Source organism: Cannabis sativa, chromosome 4, assembly GCF_029168945.1.
Source record: "Cannabis sativa cultivar Pink pepper isolate KNU-18-1 chromosome 4, ASM2916894v1, whole genome shotgun sequence".
In the NCBI taxonomy this organism is placed as follows: domain Eukaryota; kingdom Viridiplantae; phylum Streptophyta; class Magnoliopsida; order Rosales; family Cannabaceae; genus Cannabis; species Cannabis sativa.
This window is the reverse complement of record NC_083604.1, coordinates 79,283,027-79,307,981: the sequence shown is the minus strand read 5'-3', so window position 1 is coordinate 79,307,981 and position 24,955 is coordinate 79,283,027. Positions and strand designations below refer to the sequence as shown.

Here is a 24,955-nt window from a genome sequence, read left to right as displayed (position 1 = left end):
ATGCCATATTTTTATAAACTTATTATCCAATCCCATATTTTATGTTTTTATTTTTAGCTTAATTAGTTTTATTTATTTTTTTAATTTATTTTACACTTACATTTTAGGGTTTCTTTTTATTTGAAAAATTTACACCAAATACTACATTTTTTTTCAAACATTACATTTTTAATTTGACAAGAACATTTTACTTTTATACTTTTATTAATTTTTTTTTTCTTTTTTACTTATTGAAACTTCAAAAAGTTTTTTTTTTGTCTTTTTTATATATTTTTTAGTCAATTTTGGCTCTCTTTTTTCTTTTCAACTTTTAAGTCAGTTGCTACTTTTTTTTTTTCTTTCTTTCGCTTATCTCTCTCTATTTTTTTTTTCTAATTTCTCTTTGTGTCTCTCTTTTTTTTTTCAATTTTTTTCTCAACCTAATTTTTTTCTCTTAATATATATAATAAGTGTACATTTTTATATTTCATTTTTTTTTACAAAAATTAAACTTGTTTTTTTATTTAAACTACTATTCGTTTTTTTTTTTGTTAAAAACTAATTATTCCATTAAAAACAGCAGAAAAAAAAAACCAGTTTCATCAATATCATCCTGAAAAAAAAAACAATATAAAAAATCATAATCTAAAAAGAATCCAAACTTTAAAAACTAGTTTCATCAACATTGAAAGAAACTAATAATTTCATTTAAAGAATACAAAAAATAGTTTCATCAACAAGATAATGAAAAAAATTACAATCTAAAGACGATACTAACTTTAAAAACCAGTTTCATCAATATTAAAATAAACAAATTATTTCATTAAAAGAGGCAAAAAAAAAATAGTTTCAACAATAACATAATAAAAAATACACAATGCCTAATAACTAAACTTTTACAAATTAACGATACTAAATTTAAAAACCAGTTTCGAACATATAAAATTTATATCAATACCTAATAATCAAACTTCTAACTTCATTCTTTATTTTGGCATTTAATTTTTTATTTGCTTGCTCAAAAATTAGAGTTAATTTAAACATACAATATGCAGCAAATATAACAAAGAGAATCACAAATTAAAATCAAAGAGAAAAAAAAGAAACAAAGAAAATTAAAGAGACAAAAGTGCAATAAAAACCATAGAAGAATAACAAAAAAAAACAAGGAATGTGAGAAACCGATTAGTAAAACAACCAAAATAAAAACAAACAAATAAAAACCGCTTTCTTGAGATAAATTAATAAAAAATTGAATAAAACTCAATTATGAACAACAATAAAAAAAAATTAATTACTTAAAAAACCGATTATGAAAATAATAAAATAATATGTATGTCAGAAACTGATTAATTAAAATAAAATAAAAATTATTGTTCAAATATCATACAATAATAAAACTGGTTTTATACAAACGAAAAAATATATAATAATATCATAAAAATTGAGCAACCCCATTACAGAATAGTTAAAACATGTGAAACCAGTTTCGATATGTGAAACCAGTTTTGACGTTATAAAAAATCATAACAAAATACAAATGTTAATAATAAAGTTAATTGAAACCAGTTTCATCAGACAATCAAATAAAAACATACACACACACAAATATACAAAAAAAAAAAAAAATACTAATCACAAATATAATCAAAACAACACATAATGCCTACCAATAATTTAATAACAAAATATAAGTGTAAGTTTCCAACCTAGAAACAAAATAATAAAAAAGTAACTTGAAAAAAAATTCTAATAACATAATGAAACTATTTTTTTTATTCTTTTAATGAAATTAATAGTTTCTTTCAATGTTGATGAACTGATTTTTAAAGTTTATATTATCTTTAGATTATAATTTTTTATATTGTTTTTTCTTCAGGATGATGTTGATGAAACTGGTTTTTTTTTTCTGTTGCTTTTAATGAAATAATTAGTTTTTAACAAAAAAAACAAAGAAAAAAAATAGTAGTTTAAATAAAAAAAAAAAAACAAGTTTAATTTCTGTAAAAAAAAAAATAATATCTATAGTTGAGATCATTTTTTATTTATTTTAGTATTTTATTTTTTAAAAAAGAAAAAATAAATAAAAAGAAACACAAATTTTAAGTTTTTTATGGCATTACTCAAGACTTTTTCCCATATTTGTAAGTTTTTTTAAAAAATGTCATATTTAGTGTAATTAAGTTTTTATGCCATATATATCAAAACTTATCTTTATTTTCCCATATTTTTGTAAATAGCCCATTTATAAATCAATTAAATATAAATTCGAAAGCAAATTATAAGTAACACAAAGACTCAACTTTTTTTTAAATATATTTATATAAAAAGATATTTTTAATAATCCTTACAAATATAAAAATGAATAAATGTTTGTCTTTGTTTTAATCTAATAAATGAAGAGATTTTTTTTTTCTTTTTTACGGTGCGGTAGATTTTTTTTTAAAAGATACTAATGTTTTAGGGTTGTTTTATAAAAATATGGTATTTTAAAAAAAAAAATTCCATGAACAGTAAAATTATAAAATTTTGCTCAAAATCCTATATTTTTGTAAAACTTCCTAAATAAATATTAATAACTAGTTGTTGGGATTGTGGGCTTGTGAGATGTGGGACTGACGCGGTCTTTTTTTTTTTTTTTTTTTGGAAATAAAAAAAAAAGATATGTTTAAATATGTTTAAATAAAAGATATTTTCCTTACAAAAAAATAATAAAATAAAAGATATTTTTTTAAAAAAGTTAAATTACAATATAGTACGAATAGAAATATGATTTGAATATTTGATGATTATTATTAGGATAACCAGATATATAAATAGAAATGAATGCATCTATTATTATTATTATTTACGTTTAGTTTTCCTTCTAAATTCACAAAGGAAAGTGATATAGAACAGAGATTATTTTAATTAATCAATTAAATTAACACACATATCGTAATTATTAATTAATAATGGAAAAGAGAAGTGTGTTGAATCTACCGAGAATGATCGGGAGTGATTATGAACTAGGTAAGGAAATTGGCCAAGGCACATATGGTACTACTTACCTATGTCGACACTTAATAACCAATGAAACTCTAGCTTGCAAGGTCATCTCAAAGGCTAATATTACAACCCAGGTAATTTTATAATAATAAATTATACTAATTAACTATATTATGTAATTAAATAATAATAATAACAATGTATCCTTATATATAGGAGAAAATCGAGAATATATATCGTGAGTTGACCATCATGATGACATTGTCGGATCACCCGAACATTGTGAAGCTAAAGGCATTTCGTGAAGATGAAGACTTCTTTTACTTTATTATGGAGCTTTGTGAGGGAGGCGAGTTGTTTGATCGAATTGAGGCTAAAGACTACTTGACCGAGGCAGAGGCAGCCCCTGTGGCTAAGATGATAGCCAAGGCAGTTTGTATGTGCCATGTGGCTGGGGTCATACATAGAGATTTGAAGCCTGAAAACTTTTTGTTCCTTAACAACCAACCAGACTCGCCTCTCAAACTCATTGATTTTGGATTTTCTGTGTTTTTTAAACCTAATCAAAGGTTTTCAGATATAGTGGGGACTCTGTCTTATGTAGCTCCGGAAATGTTGAGCCAATGGAAGCGTCATGGACCAGAAGTGGATATTTGGAGTGCTGGAGTTATCATTTACATTATGTTATGTGGTCATTTCCCATTTTATCTTAATTCAGATTTAGATTTTGATAAAACTACTCAGACAACTTGTGCTATTTTAAAAGGAGACATAGACTTTGAAACACAACCGTGGCCTCAAATTTCTGAGAGTGCTAAGAGTCTTATTAGGCAAATGCTAGAGCGTGATCCAAAAAAGCGTTTGACTGCTCAACAAGTGCTTGGTAATTACTAATCTATGCATATATATTTTTTGTTTTGTAATGTGTCTTTCTAATTAATTTTATTTTCTTAATTAACTTTATTAATATTGGTTATTATGTTTATTATTGCAGAGCACCCTTGGATTCGAAATGCATAAAAGTACCAAATGATACTACTTTTCTTTTTGGTCTATCCATGGCATGGATAATAAAGAGTTCAATTCAAGATGATGAAGACGAAAATATACTCTTGTCTTAATTAATAATCATTTACTGTTATGTATATTTATATTTTATCACTCTTTGTTTTATTTGTATTAATATTGATTATTTCACAACATTCTATTTCGTTTGCAGCATTTATTTCAACTTCAACTTTTTATTTATTCATACATGTATGTGTGTTTTTCTACTTAATTAATTAATTTCTGTACAATTACAACAAACAAATGTTTTCAGTTCTCTTGTTCAAAATATAAATAAATAAATTTTCAGTTCTCAACCTAGCTAGCTATATAAGTACCAATAACTCAACTAATAATTACTACTCTTTCTTCATTCTTCAAAGAATATAAAATATCGTATTATTAGAACTAAAAAAAGCACGCACTAAATTTAGTTTCTGTATGTTAACATAACTTTCACTTAATTTAGTTAGTTAATTGTTTTCTTTTCAGTTCTGTTTTCTGTTTTGGTATAGCTTTGTTTAGCTCTTGCATTGTCCAATACTTATATTGTATTGTGGTTATAAATAAAGGATCTCTCAATTATGAGAGATAAGCGTTTCTTCTTCTTCTTCTTCTTCTTCTTCTTCTTACTTTCTCTGATTTTACCATCTTCCTAAGCTTGCTCTAGTTAAGCTTCTACATGGTATTAGTCGCCTCCAATGAAATCCTCGAGCAATACCTCCACTTCTTCTAATCATGCTAATCATGGTAAAAGTGGAGTTACATCACTTAATCTCTTTAATGTTATCCATGAAAAGTACCGATTATTTAGTTTAAGAGAGCTATAAAAATCAGTAAAATGCCAAGTAGGACCAGTGCCAAAAATAATATAGCAGTCAAACATATTTGAATTAAAATTTAGAAGTGTTACTGTAGCGTCCTCGCTTCAAGCCTCCATTGGGCCCTTACACCCGCGGACTAATGACTCTTATACACAAGTACGCCACTCTGGCTGCTTCCTGGGTTGATGACTGACCCTACAGACCAACACGAGTGTTTTCATCGTGCTTTGTTCTCACTCACACGCATCCTGGGAAAACTTCCCAGGAGGTCGCCCATCCTTGAAATTGCTCCAGGCCAAGCACGCTTAACTGTGGAGTTCTTTCGAGATGGGCTACCGAAAAACAAGATGCACCTTGTTGATATAGGTAGTACCAATCAATCCATTTAAGCTCTCTTCAACTGTGTAGTCCCATACCTACACAGTCTGGGATTGCACAGCTTACCCGGTATTTCCCCTTACAGATCACGGGACTACTGACTGTCACAATTATTTGTAACGTCCCCGCTTCAAGCCTCCATTAGGACCTTCCACCCACGGAATAATGACTCTTATACACGAGTACGCCACTCTGGCTGCTTCCTAGATTGATGACTGACCCTACAGACCAACACGGGTGTTTCCAGCGTGCTTTTTCCTCACTCACACGCATCCTGGGAAAACTTCCCAGGAGGTCACCCATCGTGGAAATTGCTCCAAGCCAAGCACGCTTAACTGTGGAGTTCTTTCGAGATGGGCTACCGAAAAATAAGATGCACCTTGTTGATAAAGGTAGTACCAATCAATCCATTTAAGCTCTCTTCAACTGTGTAGTCCCATACCTACACAGTCTCAAAATCATCCCACTTGACCTTCCCCAAGCGGTGTGGGATTGCACAGCTTACCCGATGTTTCCCCTTACGAATCACGGGACTACTAGCTATTGGAATTTCTGTCTTTGTATGGTTTAATCTCCATGGAGATTCAGGTGTTTGTATCTTTTTCTCGATCCCATAAATGGGGCTAAAGCATTTATAATGATTTTTCTTTTTGACTTTTTTCTTTTGTTTTTGACAAATAGTAAAAAAAAAAATGGATTGTTAGAAATGAATAGACTGTTTAAGAAACCAGTTTTTGGATTGTGGGTTAATTAATTTTGTGATGATGATTATTTAGGTGGGTGAAGTAGGAGAACTCTCAGAGATATTCCAATGGAAAGGAGAGGTTCCAAAGGGATTGCCTGGTTGGAAAGAAGAGGAGAAAGTACACCTTGGAGAAGAGCTTTCTGATGTGTTGCTTTACCTAATTAGGCTTTCTGATATGTGTGGTGTTGATCTTGGTAAAGCTGCCCTTCGTAAGATTGGTCTTAATGCCATTAAGTACCCTGCTCCCAATAACAATAATAACAATAATAATGGCTCATCTTCTTAGGTTAATTAAAATTATCATTTTGAACTTTTATGCTGGTGGTGACTGTTATTGTGACTCTAAGCATCATCATGAGCTTTATCCATTGGAGATTTTAGTTTTTACATTTTGGGGTTAGAGATTGGTGTTTCATTTTTTGTGCTGTGTGATTTCTTAAAAGAGATCAGGCAATTGAAGCTCTTTATTCTCTACTCTTTTTATTAGTATATGCTATTTTTAATTTAATTATGGTACCCAATACTTTAGACATGTTACATATGGTCATGGTCGGAAGTTGGTATTTATTTACACCAACCAATATAATGTTCATCATCTTATTGAGATTTGATATTTGTTTATACCATTAGCAATATAGGATGTTCATCATTCTAAGATGTTCTTTAATATTTCTAGTCAACAATTTTTGAAGCTTACATATAAAAAGGCAACTCATTATTTTTTTAAAAAAATTATCATTTTTATACAAAAATTAGAAAATGCTAAATTTTTTATTAGGCCTCACCTATCTAAGTGAGCACTTGGAGCACTCTCATGTTTTGCTCAATCTTTTAAAATACATAACTAAAACAAACAAAAAAAAAAAAATTAAAAAAAATCTATGGATTAGTGGAAATAGAAGTTATACTTAGCTATAATACTAGAGAACAAAGTAAGGTTTCATATGTGACTCTTAACACTTTTATAGAAACAAATTTAATCTAATTTTATTTGTGTACATGTGAGATTTTGTTAAAATAAAATTTAATAATAATCTGATCCAAAAGTTTTATAGTAAGAGTAGTTATTTTTTTTCATGTATTTATTTGTATTACAGTTGTCTTTAAATTAGTTATATTAAAAAAAATTATTGAAAATTAAGCTGAGAGTACTACTTTGTACTATTTTACGAAATACATGATCTAAATTGTTATTTAACATAACCAAAAATACAATTTAACTCTTATTTAATAAATTAAGTAAACACTAAATTCAAAGTAATATTAACCCTTATTTATCTAAGATCACAACAATATGATGACTGTATGTAGGTAACTATACATAAAGTTTCCCTAAAAAAAAACTATACATAAAATATTTTTTTATTATCTTAATCACTAGCGATCTCAAATTAGATTGTACTTTTTAGAAAAATTAAAAAGTATTTTTTAAAAGAAGAAATTACACTTACTATGGGATTTTAAAGATTTTATGTTAAATATGACACTTTTAAGTTTGATTAATTTATATTGTTATACACGAAATTTGGCTACCATTTTAATGGAGGACACGTGTCAAGAGAATATAGATCGATGCGTGTAACGGTAATTACATTTAATGGAATAACTTATTAAATGCGAAAGTGATAGAGTATAATTGCAACTTGTTGACTATAAGGTCCTATGCGAGATAAAGATATACAAATTGTTGCCTCATATATAAACGAGAAACCATACGACATTGGATGCACAAGGCGAAACATCAACTTCGTTATGCCAAGGAAGACGAAAGCGATGCATAATGACTGTGAATACACTTAGCGTATAATATACAAACTAAGTATAACAGTCGGACAAACCCAAACAACTAATAGTGAGGCGCTTATCTCACTATAGGAAGGCATACTCATGATACTTTTACCAATCAGCTTCAGATATCTTTTAGTGAGGTTATTAATTTTAGCGAATCAATTCTCTCGAGCAGAAGCTGACATTCGAATGATGACTGTTGAAGTACTCTTTGTTATTAAGAACTGCGATTGTCAAAATGAAGTGTTATGCTTTCAAGCAAAGAAGCTACGAAGCGTACATCATCAACCTCGGAAAGATAGGAGAAAAGCTTCAGCTCGCTATCAAGGTCATTGGTACTGAGTTCCTGTTGAGATATCCCAGAACGTCATGATTTAAAATGTGTTTAATACACGATCATTTTGACCTAGTAAAAGCAGATTTATCACAATTGTGTGATATTTAAAATTAAATATTAACCGCATTTATACCACGTGATATGTAATCAAACCCCATAATTTCAGGGGATAATTGTTGTAAAGATTACAGTCAACTCTGTAATTAACTCCCTGACTATGAAATTATAAATAGAGGCAAGTTATACTGAAAAAAAGACGAAAAAACCATAAAAAAAGGCTCTGAAAAATCATCAGAAATCTAGTAAGATTGACTCGTGGACTATGCAGAATTTTAATTGCAAAACCACGTAAAAAAACCTTTGTGTTCATATTATTTTCTATACTGTTTTTATTTTTCTGTGAAAGTTTATCATTCAGGCTCAAATTTAGTTAACGAAAACCTGCGTTAACAATTTGTTGCTTTCATTGAGAGCCTTCGTGAAAAAGCTCAGAAAAAACCCTCCTTAAATAATAATAAAAAAAAACCATCTTCTTCATGGCTGAAAATCCAAAAAATATTAATACACCACATGAAGAAGCTCATCATCGTCCTGGAAAAGAACCCATGGGCTCCAGAAGGCCTTCCAACCCACAGTCTAAAAAATATATAATATTTAAGCTATCTTATTTTGTTAAAATATTTATATTTCTTATATATTTTTATTTTTATATATCTATTATATACTTGAGTTTTTTATTTTTTCTGTGATAAAAATATAGTTTAAAAATATTATAAATTATTTTTATAAATGTATATAAATTTCTAATTTGGGAAAAAATATAAAAAATAAAAGTTTTGTATAACATAAGTTTTTATACATCTGTAGTTATAATTTGATGATAATAATATTATTATTATTATGATAGAATCTTCATAATTTACTACAACACTTTAAAATTAATAATTTACCAAACACTCGGTTCAAAATTTTTCAATAATTTTACTGTAGTTATTTTTTTTCACGATACAAATACAACTGTTTTTTCTCACGGCACAACTATACTAAAGTGGTCGTACGATCCATGGTGTCACGTTTCATCTAAATAGCTAGAGATATTGCATTAGTTTTACCATGACACAGCTAGATTTTTGTTTTTCATTTTTTTATAAATTTAATCACACCCAACATAATATTTAGCGGGATAAGTTGAAAAATATATATATTTTTTTTCTGTATTCATTAATCAAAAATACTCTCATATTGTTGTTTTATTAAAATATACTCATTTTTTAGAGTGGATTGCCTAATATACTCTCTCTTTACTTAAGTCTAGCATATAATTTACATTAATTTAAAGGATCTAATGGAGACATCATCTATAAAAGGGGGTATATCTAAAAAAAAATATGAAAATAGAGATAAAAATTAAAACAAATAAAGTAAAGTGTGTATACAATGTAATTTTCTCATATTTAGCATTAGATTATTATTATTTTTTATTTATTTTTAAGGGGGCTAATTATAGGGAAATTTACATGGTATACTAATTTTTGTTATGTTCTTACAAAAATACTGCCAGGTGGTATTTTTTACTTTTTTATTGTGTTTTTTTAATAAGTTTATACTGCAGTATAGTATGTTAAGTTTTCACTGGTGTTCTACTAGTGTTTTCTAGTTGTTTACTTTTGTTTTCAGTTGTTTTATTTTGTGTTCTACTGGTGTTTTATAAAAACACAGTATTTTTAAAAACTTTTCCGTGTGATAGTATTTTTGTAAAATTCAACCAAAATTTTAGTATTTTTGTAAGTTTCCCTAATCATATATACAATTTTCTTTTATCTAATTTAATTGTGTTATTTTTTTTTAAGTAATTTAGGTTATGAGTTTGAAATAAATTGTACTCAGTAGATATTTTAAATAATAAGCTTGAATCCACCCACACACAAGCACGTAATATACATTTTAATATTATAATCTACTATTAAAATTTTATATTTAATTTTGCAAGTTTTATAAATCAATTAAATATAAATTCCAAAGGAAATTATAAGTAACAGAAAGACTCAACTTTTTTTTTTAATATATTTATATAAAAAGATTTTTTTAATAATCCTTACCAATATAAAAATGAATAAATGTTTGTCTTTGTTTTAATCTAATAAATAAAGAGATTTTTTTTTTCTTTTTTACCGTGCGGTAGATTTTTTTTAAAAGATACTAATGGTTTATGTTTTATGGTTGTTTTATAAAAATATGGTATTTTTTAAAGAAAAAATCCATGAGCAGTAAAATTATAAAATTTTGCTCAAAATCCGATATTTTTGTAAAACTTCCTAAATAAAAATTAATAACTAGTTGTTGGGATTGTGGGTTTGTGAGATGTGGGACTAAGGGAGGGACGCGGTCTTTTTTTTTCTTTTTTTTTTTTTTAAATAAAAAAAAAAAGATATGTTTAAATAAAAGATATTTTCCTTACCAAAAAAAATAATAAAATAAAAGATATTTTTTTAAAAAAGTTAAATTACAATATAGTACGAATAGAAATATGATTTGATGATTATTAATAGGATAACCAGCTGATATATAAATAGAAATGAATGCATATATACTTATTATTATGTACGTTTAGTTTTCCTTCTAAATTCACAAAGGAAAGTGATATAGAACAGAGATTATTTTAATTAATCAATTAAATTAACACACATATCGTAATTATTAATTAATAATGGAAAAGAGAAGTGTGTTGAATCTACCGAGAATGATCGGGAGTGATTATGAACTAGGTAAGGAAATTGGCCAAGGCACATATGGTACTACTTACCTATGTCGACACTTAATAACCAATGAAACTCTAGCTTGCAAGGTCATCTCAAAGGCTAATATTACAACCCAGGTAATTTTATAATAATAAATTATACTAATTAACTATATTATGTAATTAAATAATAATAATAACAATGTATCCTTATATATAGGAGAAAATCGAGAATATATATCGTGAGTTGACCATCATGATGACATTGTCGGATCACCCGAACATTGTGAAGCTAAAGGCATTTCGTGAAGATGAAGACTTCTTTTACTTTATTATGGAGCTTTGTGAGGGAGGCGAGTTGTTTGATCGAATTGAGGCTAAAGACTACTTGACCGAGGCAGAGGCAGCCCCTGTGGCTAAGATGATAGCCAAGGCAGTTTGTATGTGCCATGTGGCTGGGGTCATACATAGAGATTTGAAGCCTGAAAACTTTTTGTTCCTTAACAACCAACCAGACTCGCCTCTCAAACTCATTGATTTTGGATTTTCTGTGTTTTTTAAACCTAATCAAAGGTTTTCAGATATAGTGGGGACTCTGTCTTATGTAGCTCCGGAAATGTTGAGCCAATGGAAGCGTCATGGACCAGAAGTGGATATTTGGAGTGCTGGAGTTATCATTTACATTATGTTATGTGGTCATTTCCCATTTTATCTTAATTCAGATTTAGATTTTGATAAAACTACTCAGACAACTTGTGCTATTTTAAAAGGAGACATAGACTTTGAAACACAACCGTGGCCTCAAATTTCTGAGAGTGCTAAGAGTCTTATTAGGCAAATGCTAGAGCGTGATCCAAAAAAGCGTTTGACTGCTCAACAAGTGCTTGGTAATTACTAATCTATGCATATATATTTTTTGTTTTGTAATGTGTCTTTCTAATTAATTTTATTTTCTTAATTAACTTTATTAATATTGGTTATTATGTTTATTATTGCAGAGCACCCTTGGATTCGAAATGCATAAAAGTACCAAATGATACTACTTTTCTTTTTGGTCTATCCATGGCATGGATAATAAAGAGTTCAATTCAAGATGATGAAGACGAAAATATACTCTTGTCTTAATTAATAATCATTTACTGTTATGTATATTTATATTTTATCACCCTTTGTTTTATTTGTATTAATATTGATTATTTCACAACATTCTATTTCGTTTGCAGCATTTATTTCAACTTCAACTTTTTATTTATTCATACATGTATGTGTGTTTTTCTACTTAATTAATTAATTTCTGTACAATTACAACAAACAAATGTTTTCAGTTCTCTTATTCAAAATATAAATAAGTAAATTTTCAGTTCTCAACCTAGCTAGCTATATAAGTACCAATAACTCAACTAATAATTACTACTCTTTCTTCATTCTTCAAAGAATATAAAATATCGTATTATTAGAACTAAAAAAAGCACGCACTAAATTTAGTTTCTGTATGTTAACATAACTTTCACTTAATTTAGTTAGTTAATTGTTTTCTTTTCAGTTCTGTTTTCTGTTTTGGTATAGCTTTGTTTAGCTCTTGCATTGTCCAATACTTATATTGTATTGTGGTTATAAATAAAGGATCTCTCAATTATGAGAGATAAGCGTTTCTTCTTCTTCTTACTTTCTCTGATTTTACCATCTTCCTAAGCTTGCTCTAGTTAAGCTTCTACATGGTATTAGTCGCCTCCAATGAAATCCTCGAGCAATACCTCCACTTCTTCTAATCATGCTAATCATGGTAAAAGTGGAGTTACATCACTTAATCTCTTTAATGTTATCCATGAAAAGTACCGATTATTTAGTTTAAGAGAGCTATAAAAATCAGTAAAATGCTAAGTAGGACCAGTGCCAAAAATAATATAGCAGTCAAACATATTTGAATTAAAATTTAGAAGTGTTACTGTAGCGTCCTCGCTTCAAGCCTCCATTGGGCCCTTACACCCACGGACTAATGACTCTTATACACGAGTACGCCACTCTGGCTGCTTCCTGGGTTGATGACTGACCCTACAGACCAACACGAGTGTTTTCAGCGTGCTTTGTTCTCACTCACACGCATCCTGGGAAAACTTCCCAGGAGGTCGCCCATCCTTGAAATTGCTGCAGGCCAAGCACGCTTAACTGTGGAGTTCTTTCGAGATGGGCTACCGAAAAACAAGATGCACCTTGTTGATATAGGTAGTACCAATCAATCCATTTAAGCTCTCTTCAACTGTGTAGTCCCATACCTACACAGTCTGGGATTGCACAGCTTACCCGGTATTTCCCCTTACAGATCACGGGACTACTGACTGTCACAATTATTTGTAACGTCCCCGCTTCAAGCCTCCATTAGGACCTTCCACCCACGGAATAATGACTCTTATACACGAGTACGCCACTCTGGCTGCTTCCTAGATTGATGACTGACCCTACAGACCAACACGGGTGTTTCCAGCGTGCTTTTTCCTCACTCACACGCATCCTGGGAAAACTTCCCAGGAGGTCACCCATCCTGGAAATTGCTCCAAGCCAAGCACGCTTAACTGTGGAGTTCTTTCGAGATGGGCTACCGAAAAATAAGATGCACCTTGTTGATAAAGGTAGTACCAATCAATCCATTTAAGCTCTCTTCAACTGTGTAGTCCCATACCTACACAGTCTCAAAATCATCCCACTTGACCTTCCCCAAGCGGTGTGGGATTGCACAGCTTACCCGATGTTTCCCCTTACGAATCACGGGACTACTAGCTATTGGAATTTCTGTCTTTGTATGGTTTAATCTCCATGGAGATTCAGGTGTTTGTATCTTTTTCTCGATCCCATAAATGGGGCTAAAGCATTTATAATGATTTTTCTTTTTGACTTTTTTCTTTTGTTTTTGACAAATAGTAAAAAAAAAAATGGATTGTTAGAAATGAATAGACTGTTTAAGAAACCAGTTTTTGGATTGTGGGTTAATTAATTTTGTGATGATGATTATTTAGGTGGGTGAAGTAGGAGAACTCTCAGAGATATTCCAATGGAAAGGAGAGGTTCCAAAGGGATTGCCTGGTTGGAAAGAAGAGGAGAAAGTACACCTTGGAGAAGAGCTTTCTGATGTGTTGCTTTACCTAATTAGGCTTTCTGATATGTGTGGTGTTGATCTTGGTAAAGCTGCCCTTCGTAAGATTGGTCTTAATGCCATTAAGTACCCTGCTCCCAATAACAATAATAACAATAATAATGGCTCATCTTCTTAGGTTAATTAAAATTATCATTTTGAACTTTTATGCTGGTGGTGACTGTTATTGTGACTCTAAGCATCATCATGAGCTTTATCCATTGGAGATTTTAGTTTTTACATTTTGGGGTTAGAGATTGGTGTTTCATTTTTTGTGCTGTGTGATTTCTTAAAAGAGATCAGGCAATTGAAGCTCTTTATTCTCTACTCTTTTTATTAGTATATGCTATTTTTAATTTAATTATGGTACCCAATACTTTAGACATGTTACATATGGTCATGGTCGGAAGTTGGTATTTATTTACACCAACCAATATAATGTTCATCATCTTATTGAGATTTGATATTTGTTTATACCATTAGCAATATAGGATGTTCATCATTCTAAGATGTTCTTTAATATTTCTAGTCAACAATTTTTGAAGCTTACATATAAAAAGGCAACTCATTATTTTTTTAAAAAAATTATCATTTTTATACAAAAATTAGAAAAATGCTAAATTTTTTATTAGGCCTCACCTATCTAAGTGAGCACTTGGAGCACTCTCATGTTTTGCTCAATCTTTTAAAATACATAACTAAAACAAGCAAAAAAAAAAAAAAGTTATAAAAATCTATGGATTATTGGAAATAGAAGTTGTACTTAGCTATAATACTAGAGAACAAAGTAAGGTTTCATATGTGACTCTTAACACTTTTATAGAAACAAATTTAATCTAATTTTATTTGTGTACATGTGAGATTTTGTTAAAATAAAATTTAATAATAATCTGATCCAAAAGTTTTATAGTAAGAGTAGTTATTTTTTTTCATGTATTTATTTGTATTACAGTTGTCTTTAAATTAGTTATATTAAAAAAAATTATTGAAAATTAAGCTGAGAGTACTACTTTGTACTATTTTACGAAATACATGATCTAAATTGTTATTTAACATAACCAAAAGTACAATTTAACTCTTATTTAATAAATTAAGTAAAACACTAAATTCAAAGTAATATTAACCCTTATTTATCTAAGATCACAACAATATGATGAGTGTTTGTAAGTAACTATACATAAAGTTTCCCTAAAAAAAAAAACTATACATAAAATATTTTTTTTATTATCTTAATCACTAGCGATCTCAAATTAGATTATACTTTTTAGAAAAGTTAAAAAAGTGTTTTTTAAAAGAAGAAATTACATTTATTATGGGATTTTAAAAGTTTTTATGTTAAATATGACACTTTTAAGTTTGACTAATTTATATTGTTATACCCGAAATTCGGCTACCATTTCAATAGAAGACACGTGTCAAGAGAATATAGATCGATGCGTGTAACGGTAATTACATTTAATGGAATAATTATTAAATGCGAAAGTGGCAGATTATATCTGCAACTTGCTGACTATAAGGTCCTATGCGAGATAAAGATATACAAATTGTTGCCTCATATATTAACGAGAAACCATATGGCATTGGATGCACAAGGCGAGACATCAACTTCGTTACGCCAAGGAATACGAAAGCGATGCATAATGACAGTGAAAACACTTAGCGTATAATATACAAACTAAGTATAACAGTCGGACGGACCCAAATAACTAATAGCGAGGCGCTTATCTCACTATAGGAAGGCATACTCATGATACTTTTACCAATCAGCTTCAGATATCTTTTAGTGAGGTTATTAATTTTAGCGAATCAATTCTCTCAAGCAGAAGCTGACATTCGAATGATGACTGTTGAAGTACTCTTTGTTATTAAGAATTGCGATTGTCAAAATGAAGTGTTATGCTTTCAAGTAAAGAAGCTACGAAGCGTACATCATCAACCTCGGAGAGATAGAGAAAAAGCTTCAGCTCGCAATCAAGGTCATTGGTACTGAGTTCCTGTTGAGATATCCCAGAACGTTATGATTTAAAACGTGTTTAATACAAGATCATTTTGACCATGTAAAAGCGGATTTATCACAATTGTGTGATATTTAAATATTGACCGCATTTATACTACGTAATATGTAATCAAACCCCATGATTTCAGGGGATAATTATTGTAAAGATTACAGTCAACTCTGTAATTAACTCCCTGACTATGAAATTATAAATAGAGGCAAGTTATACTGAAAAAGGGATAAAAAAATTATAAAAAAAGGCTCTGAAAAACCATCAGAAATCTAATAAGATTGACTCGTGGACTATGCAGAATTTTAACTGCAAAATCACGTAAAAAACCTTTGTGTTCATATTATTTTTTAACTGTTTTTATTTTTCTGTGAAAGTTTATCATTTAGGCTCAAATTTGGTTAACGAAAATCTGCGTTAACAATTTGTTGCTTTCATTGAGAGCCTTCGTGAAAAAGCTCAGAAAAAACCCTCCTTAAATAATAAAAAAAAAAAACCATCTCCTTCATGGCTGAAAATCCAGAAAACATTAATACACCACATGAAGAATCTCATCACCGTCCTGGAAAAGAATATGGGCTCCAGAAGGCCTTCCAACCTACAGTCTAAAAAATATATAAAATTTAAGTTATCTTATTTTGTTTAAATATTTATATTTATTATATATTTTTATTTTTATATATCTGTTATATACTTGAGTTTTTTTTTGTCTGTGATAAAAGTATAGTTTAAAAATATTATAAATTATTTTTATAAATGTATATGAATTTATTTGGGAAAAAATATAAAAAATAAAAGTTTTGTATAACATAAGTTTTTATACATTTGTAGTTGTATAATTTGATTATAATATTATTATTATTATTATGATAGATTATTTTTTCTCACGGCACAACTATACTAAAGTGGCCGTACGATCCATAGTATCACGTTTCATCTAAATAGCTAGAGATATTGCATTAGTTTTACCATGACAGAGCTAGATTTTTGTTTTTCATTTTTTTTATAAATTTAATCACACCCAACATAATATTTAGCAGGATAAGTTGACAAATATATTTTTTTGTATTCATTAATCAAAAATACTCTCATATTGTTGTTTATTAAAATATACTCACTTTTTTGAGTGGATTGCCTAATATACTCTCTCTTTACTTAAGTATAGCATATAATTTACATTAACCTAAAGGGTCTTATAGAGACATCATCTATAAAAGGGGTATATCTACAAAAATATGAAAATGGAGGTAAAAATTAAAACAAATAAAGTAAAGTGAGTATACAATGTAATTTCCTCATATTTAGCATAAGATTATTATTATTTTTTATTTATTTTTTAAGGGGTCTAATTATAGGGAAATTTACATGGTGTACTAACTTTTGTCATTTTTTTACAAAAATACTGCCAGACGGTATTTTTTTACTTTTTCACTGTGTTTTTTTAATAAGTTTCATACTGCAGTATAGTGTGTTAAGTTTTCACTGGTGTTCTATTGGGGTTTTTTATTTGTTTTACTGTTGTTTTGAGTTATTCTGTTTTGTATTTTACTGGTGTTTGGTATTTTTGTAAAATTTAACTAAAATTTCAATATTTTTGTAAGTTTCCTTAATTATATGTACAATTTTCTTTTATCTAATTTAATTGTGTTATTTTTTTTTTAAGTAATTTAGGTTATGATTTTGAAATAAATTGTACTCAGTAGATATTTTAAATAATAAGCTTGAATCCACCCACACACAAGCACGTAATATACATATTAATATTATCTACTATTAAAATTTTATATTTAATTTTGCAAGATTTATAAATCAATTAATTATTAATTCGAAAGCAAATTATAAGTAACAGAAAGACGAGATTTTTTTTTTTCTTTTTTACGGTGCGGTAGATTTTTTTTAAAAGATAATAATGTTTTATGGTTGTTTTATAAAAATATGGTATTTTCTTAAAAAAATTCCATGAGCAGTAAAATTATAAAATTTTGCTCAAAATCTGATATTTTTGTAAAACTTCCTAAATAAATATTAATAACTAGTTGTTGGGATTGTGGGCTTGTGGGCTTGTGAGATGTGGGACTAAGGGATGGACGCGGTCTTTTTTTTTTTTTTTTGGAAATAAAAATAAAAAGATATGTTTAAATATGTTTAAATAAAAGATATTTTCCTTACAAAAAAAATAATAAAATAAAAGATATTTGTTAAAAAAAGTTAAATTACAATATAGTACGAATAGAAATATGATTTGAATATTTGATGATTATTATTAGGATAACCAGATATATAAATAGAAATGAATGCATCTATTATTATTATTATTTACGTTTTGTTTTGCTTCTAAATTCACAAGGGAAACTGATATAGAACAGAGATTATTTTAATTAATCAATTAAATTAACACACATATCGTAATTATTAATTAATAATGGAAAAGAGAGGTGTGTTGATCAATCAACCGAGAATGATCGGGAGTGATTATGAACTAGGTAAGGAAATTGGCCAAGGCACATATGGTACTACTTACCGATGTCGACACTTAATAACCAATGAAACTCTAGCTTGCAAGGTCATCTCAAAGGCTAATATTACAACCCAGGTAATTTTATAATAATAAATTATACTAATTAACTATATTATGTAATTAAATAATAATAATAACAATGTATCCTTATATATAGGAGAAAATCGAGAATATATATCGTGAGTTGACCATCATGATGACATTGTCGGATCACCCGAACATTGTGAAGCTAAAGGCATTTCGTGAAGATGAAGACTTCTTTTACTTTATTATGGAGCTTTGTGAGGGAGGCGAGTTGTTTGATCGAATTGAGGCTAAAGACTACTTGGCCAAGGCAGGCGGCCCTGTGGCTAAGATGATAGCCAAGGCAGTTTGTATGTGCCATGTGGCTGGGGTCATACATAGAGATTTGAAGCCTGAAAACTTTTTGTTCCTTAACAACCAACCAGACTCGCCTCTCAAACTCATTGATTTTGGATTTTCTGTGTTTTTTAAACCTAATCAAAGGTTTTCAGATATAGTGGGGACTCTGTCTTATGTAGCTCCGGAAATGTTGAGCCAATGGAAGCGTCATGGACCAGAAGTGGATATTTGGAGTGCTGGAGTTATCATTTACATTATGTTATGTGGTCATTTCCCATTTTATCTTAATTCAGATTTAGATTTTGATAAAACTACTCAGACAACTTGTGCTATTTTAAAAGGAGACATAGACTTTGAAACACAACCGTGGCCTCAAATTTCTGAGAGTGCTAAGAGTCTTATTAGGCAAATGCTAGAGCGTGATCCAAAAAAGCGTTTGACTGCTCAACAAGTGCTTGGTAATTACTAATCTATGCATATATATTTTTTGTTTTGTAATATGTCTTTCTAATTAATTTTATTTTCTTAATTAACTTTATTAATATTGGTTATTATGTTTATTATTGCAGAGCACCCTTGGATTCGAAATGCATAAAAGTACCAAATGATACTACTTTTCTTTTTGGTCTATCCATGGCATGGATAATAAAGAGTTCAATTCAAGATGATGAAGACGAAAATATACTCTTGTCTTAATTAATAATCATTTACTGTTATGTATATTTATATTTTATCACCCTTTGTTTTATTTGTATTAATATTGATTATTTCACAACATTCTATTTCGTTTGCAGCATTTATTTCAACTTCAACTTTTTATTTATTCATACATGTATGTGTGTTTTTCTACTTAATTAATTAATTTCTGTACAATTACAACAAACAAATGTTTTCAGTTCTCTTGTTCAAAATATAAATAAATAAATTTTCAGTTCTCAACCTAGCTAGCTATATAAGTACCAATAACTCAACTAATAATTACTACTCTTTCTTCATTCTTCAAAGAATATAAAATATCGTATTATTAGAACTAAAAAAAGCACGCACTAAATTTAGTTTCTGTATGTTAACATAACTTTCACTTAATTTAGTTAGTTAATTGTTTTCTTTTCAGTTCTGTTTTCTGTTTTGGTATAGCTTTGTTTAGCTCTTGCATTGTCCAATACTTATATTGTATTGTGGTTATAAATAAAGGATCTCTCAATTATGAGAGATAAGCGTTTCTTCTTCTTCTTACTTTCTCTGATTTTACCATCTTCCTAAGCTTGCTCTAGTTAAGCTTCTACATGGTATTAGTCGCCTCCAATGAAATCCTCGAGCAATACCTCCACTTCTTCTAATCATGCTAATCATGGTAAAAGTGGAGTTACATCACTTAATCTCTTTAATGTTATCCATGAAAAGTACCGATTATTTAGTTTAAGAGAGCTATAAAAATCAGTAAAATGCCAAGTAGGACCAGTGCCAAAAATAATATAGCAGTCAAACATATTTGAATTAAAATTTAGAAGTGTTACTGTAGCGTCCTCGCTTCAAGCCTCCATTGGGCCCTTACACCCACGGACTAATGACTCTTATACACGAGTACGCCACTCTGGCTGCTTCACAGGTTGATGACTGACCCTACAGACCAACACGAGTGTTTTCAGCGTGCTTTGTTCTCACTCACACGCATCCTGGGAAAACTTCCCAGGAGGTCGCCCATCCTTGAAATTGCTGCAGGCCAAGCACGCTTAACTGTGGAGTTCTTTCGAGATGGGCTACCGAAAAACAAGATGCACCTTGTTGATATAGGTAGTACCAATCAATCCATTTAAGCTCTCTTCAACTGTGTAGTCCCATACCTACACAGTCTGGGATTGCACAGCTTACCCGGTATTTCCCCTTACAGATCACGGGACTACTGACTGTCACAATTATTTGTAACGTCCCCGCTTCAAGCCTCCATTAGGACCTTCCACCCACGGAATAATGACTCTTATACACGAGTACGCCACTCTGGCTGCTTCCTAGATTGATGACTGACCCTACAGACCAACACGGGTGTTTCCAGCGTGCTTTTTCCTCACTCACACGCATCCTGGGAAAACTTTCCAGGAGGTCACCCATCCTGGAAATTGCTCCAAGCCAAGCACGCTTAACTGTGGAGTTCTTTCGAGATGGGCTACCGAAAAATAAGATGCACCTTGTTGATAAAGGTAGTACCAATCAATCCATTTAAGCTCTCTTCAACTGTGTAGTCCCATACCTACACAGTCTCAAAATCATCCCACTTGACCTTCCCCAAGCGGTGTGGGATTGCACAGCTTACCCGATGTTTCCCCTTACGAATCACGGGACTACTAGCTATTGGAATTTCTGTCTTTGTATGGTTTAATCTCCATGGAGATTCAGGTGTTTGTATCTTTTTCTCGATCCCATAAATGGGGCTAAAGCATTTATAATGATTTTTCTTTTTGACTTTTTTCTTTTGTTTTTGACAAATAGTAAAAAAAAAAATGGATTGTTAGAAATGAATAGACTGTTTAAGAAACCAGTTTTTGGATTGTGGGTTAATTAATTTTGTGATGATGATTATTTAGGTGGGTGAAGTAGGAGAACTCTCAGAGATATTCCAATGGAAAGGAGAGGTTCCAAAGGGATTGCCTGGTTGGAAAGAAGAGGAGAAAGTACACCTTGGAGAAGAGCTTTCTGATGTGTTGCTTTACCTAATTAGGCTTTCTGATATGTGTGGTGTTGATCTTGGTAAAGCTGCCCTTCGTAAGATTGGTCTTAATGCCATTAAGTACCCTGCTCCCAATAACAATAATAACAATAATAATGGCTCATCTTCTTAGGTTAATTAAAATTATCATTTTGAACTTTTATGCTGGTGGTGACTGTTATTGTGACTCTAAGCATCATCATGAGCTTTATCCATTGGAGATTTTAGTTTTTACATTTTGGGGTTAGAGATTGGTGTTTCATTTTTTGTGCTGTGTGATTTCTTAAAAGAGATCAGGCAATTGAAGCTCTTTATTCTCTACTCTTTTTATTAGTATATGCTATTTTTAATTTAATTATGGTACCCAATACTTTAGACATGTTACATATGGTCATGGTCGGAAGTTGGTATTTATTTACACCAACCAATATAATGTTCATCATCTTATTGAGATTTGATATTTGTTTATACCATTAGCAATATAGGATGTTCATCATTCTAAGATGTTCTTTAATATTTCTAGTCAACAATTTTTGAAGCTTACATATAAAAAGGCAACTCATTATTTTTTTAAAAAAATTATCATTTTTATACAAAAATTAGAAAAATGCTAAATTTTTTATTAGGCCTCACCTATCTAAGTGAGCACTTGGAGCACTCTCATGTTTTGCTCAATCTTTTAAAATACATAACTAAAACAAGCAAAAAAAAAAAAAAAAGTTATAAAAATCTATGGATTATTGGAAATAGAAGTTGTACTTAGCTATAATACTAGAGAACAAAGTAAGGTTTCATATGTGACTCTTAACACTTTTATAGAAACAAATTTAATCTAATTTTATTTGTGTAGATGTGAGATTTTGTTAAAATAAAATTTAATAATAATCTGATCCAAAAGTTTTATATTTTATAATAAGACTAGTTATTTTTTCATGTATTTATTTCTATTACAATTGTCTTTAAATTAGTTATGTTAAAAAAATTATTGAAAATTAAGTTGAGAGTACTACTTTGTACTATTTTACGAAATACAAGATCTAAATTGTTATTTAAGATAACCAAAAGTACAATTTAACTCTTATTTAATAAATTAAGTAAAAACTAAATTCAAAGTAATATTAACCTTTATTTATCTAAGATCACAACAATATGATGAGTATATGTAAGTAACTATACATAAAGTTTCCTTAAAAAAAAAACTATACATAAAATATTTTTTTATTATCTTAATCACTAGCGATCTCAAATTAGATTATACTTTTTAAAAAAGTTAAAAAGTATTTTTAAAAAAAAGAAATTACACTTACTATGGGATTTTAAAAGTTTTTATATTAAATATGACACTTTTAAGTTTGACTAATTTATATTGTTATATCCGAAATTTGGCTACCATTTCAATGGAGGACACGTGTCAAGAGAATATAGATCGATGCGTGTAACGGTAATTACATTTAATGGAATAACTTATTAAATGCGAAAGTGATAGAGTATATTTGCAACTTGCTGACTATAAGGTCCTATGCGAGATAAAGATATACAAACTGTTGCCTCATATGTAAACGAGAAACCATACGACATTAGATGCACAAGGCGAGACATCAACTTCGTTACGCCAAGGAAGACGAAAGCGATGCATAATGACTGTGAAAATACTTAGCGTATAATATACAAACTAAGTATAACAGTCGGACGAACCCAAACAAGTAATAGCGAGGCGCTTATCTCACTATAAGAAGGCATACTCATGATGCTTTTACCAATCAGCTTCAGATATCTTTTAGTGAGGTTATTAATTTTAGCAAATCAGTTCTCTCGAGCAGAAGCTGACATTCGAATGATGACTGTTGAAGTACTCTTTGTTATTAAGAATTGTGATTGTCAAAATGAAGTGTTATGCTTTCAAGCAAAGAAGCTACGAAGCGTACATCATCAACCTCGAAAAGATAGGGGAAAAGCTTCAGCTCGCTATCAAGGTCATTGGTACTGAGTTCCTGTTGAGATATCCTAGAACGTTATGATTTAAAACATGTTTAATACACGATCATTTTGACCCAATAAAAGCAGATTTATCACAATTTTGTGATATTTAAATATTAACCGCATTTATACTACGTGATATGTAATCAAACCCCATAATTTCAGAGGATAATTGTTGTAAAGATTACAGTCAACTTTGTAATTAACTCCCTGACTATGAAATTATAAATAGAGGCAAGTAATACTGAAAAAGGGACGAAAAAACCATAACAAAAAGGGTTTGAAAAACCATCAGAAATCTAATAAGATTGACTCGTGGACTATGCAGAATTTTAACTGCAAAATCACGTAAAAAAACCTTTGTGTTCATATTATTTTCTATACTATTTTTTATTTTTCTGTGAAAGTTTATCATTCAGGCTCAAATTTGGTTAATGAAAATTTGCGTTAACAATTTGTTGCTTTCATTGAGAGCCTTCGTGAAAAAGCTCAGAAAAAACCCTCCTTAAATAAAAAAGAAAAAAAACCATCTCCTTCATGGATGAAAATCAAGAAAACATTAATACACCACATGAAGAAGCTCATCATCGTCCTGGAAAAGAATCCATGGGCTCCAAAAGGCCTTCCAACCCACAGTCTAAAAGATATATAATATTTAAGTTATCTTATTTTGTTTAAATATTTATATTTATTATATATTTTTATTTTTATATATATGTTATATACTTGAGTTTTTTATTTTTTCTGATAAAAATATAGTTTAAGAATATTATAAATTATTTTTATAAATGTATATGAATTTATATTTTAGGAAAAAATATAAAAAATAAAAATTTTGTATAACATAAGTTTTTATACATTTGTAGTTGTAATTTGATGATAATAATAATATTATTATTATTATTATGATAGAATCTTCATAATTTACTACAACACTTTAAAATTAATAATTTACCAAACACTCGGTTCGAATTTTTTCAATAATTTTACTGTAGTTATTTTTTTTCACGACACAAATACAACTGTTTCTTCTCACGGCACAACTAGACTAAAGTGGTCGTACGTACGATCCATAGTATCACGTTTCATTTAAATAGCTAGTCTTTCAAAAAAAAAATCTAAATAGCTAGAGATATTGCATTAGTTTTACCATGACAGACCTAGATTTTTGTTTTTCATTTTTTTTATAAATTTAATCATACCCAACATAATATTTAGCGAGATAAGTTGAAAAATACATTTTTTTGTATTCATTAATTAAAAATACTCTCATATTATTGTTTTATTAAAATATACTCACTTTTTTTGAGTGGATTGCCTAATATACTCTCTCTTTACTTAAGTCTAGCATATAATTTACATTAACTTAAAGGATCTAATGGAGACATCATCTATAAAAGGGGGTAAATCTGAAAAAAAAAATATGAAAATAGAGGT

At 29.4% G+C, this 24,955-nt stretch overlaps 3 protein-coding genes across 3 annotated transcripts; all 3 read left to right on the top strand.

Annotated features, from left to right (window-relative positions):
• Positions 1-2,837: 2,837 nt before the first annotated feature.
• On the top strand, positions 2,838-4,879 carry LOC133036575 (calcium-dependent protein kinase 10-like). Its single transcript, XM_061113091.1, has one exon. It carries the CDS (start codon positions 3,220-3,222, stop codon positions 3,859-3,861), a length of 642 nt encoding a protein of 213 aa, XP_060969074.1. The 5' UTR covers positions 2,838-3,219; the 3' UTR covers positions 3,862-4,879.
• A 5,637-nt stretch (positions 4,880-10,516) lies between these two features.
• Positions 10,517-12,132, top strand: LOC133036574 (calcium-dependent protein kinase 10-like). Its single transcript, XM_061113089.1, has one exon. It carries the CDS (start codon positions 11,080-11,082, stop codon positions 11,719-11,721), a length of 642 nt encoding a protein of 213 aa, XP_060969072.1. The 5' UTR covers positions 10,517-11,079; the 3' UTR covers positions 11,722-12,132.
• Positions 12,133-18,522: 6,390 nt separating this feature from the next.
• On the top strand, positions 18,523-19,717 carry LOC133036573 (calcium-dependent protein kinase 10-like). Its single transcript, XM_061113088.1, has one exon. It carries the CDS (start codon positions 18,668-18,670, stop codon positions 19,304-19,306), a length of 639 nt encoding a protein of 212 aa, XP_060969071.1. The 5' UTR covers positions 18,523-18,667; the 3' UTR covers positions 19,307-19,717.
• The last annotated feature ends 5,238 nt before the right edge of the window (positions 19,718-24,955 follow it).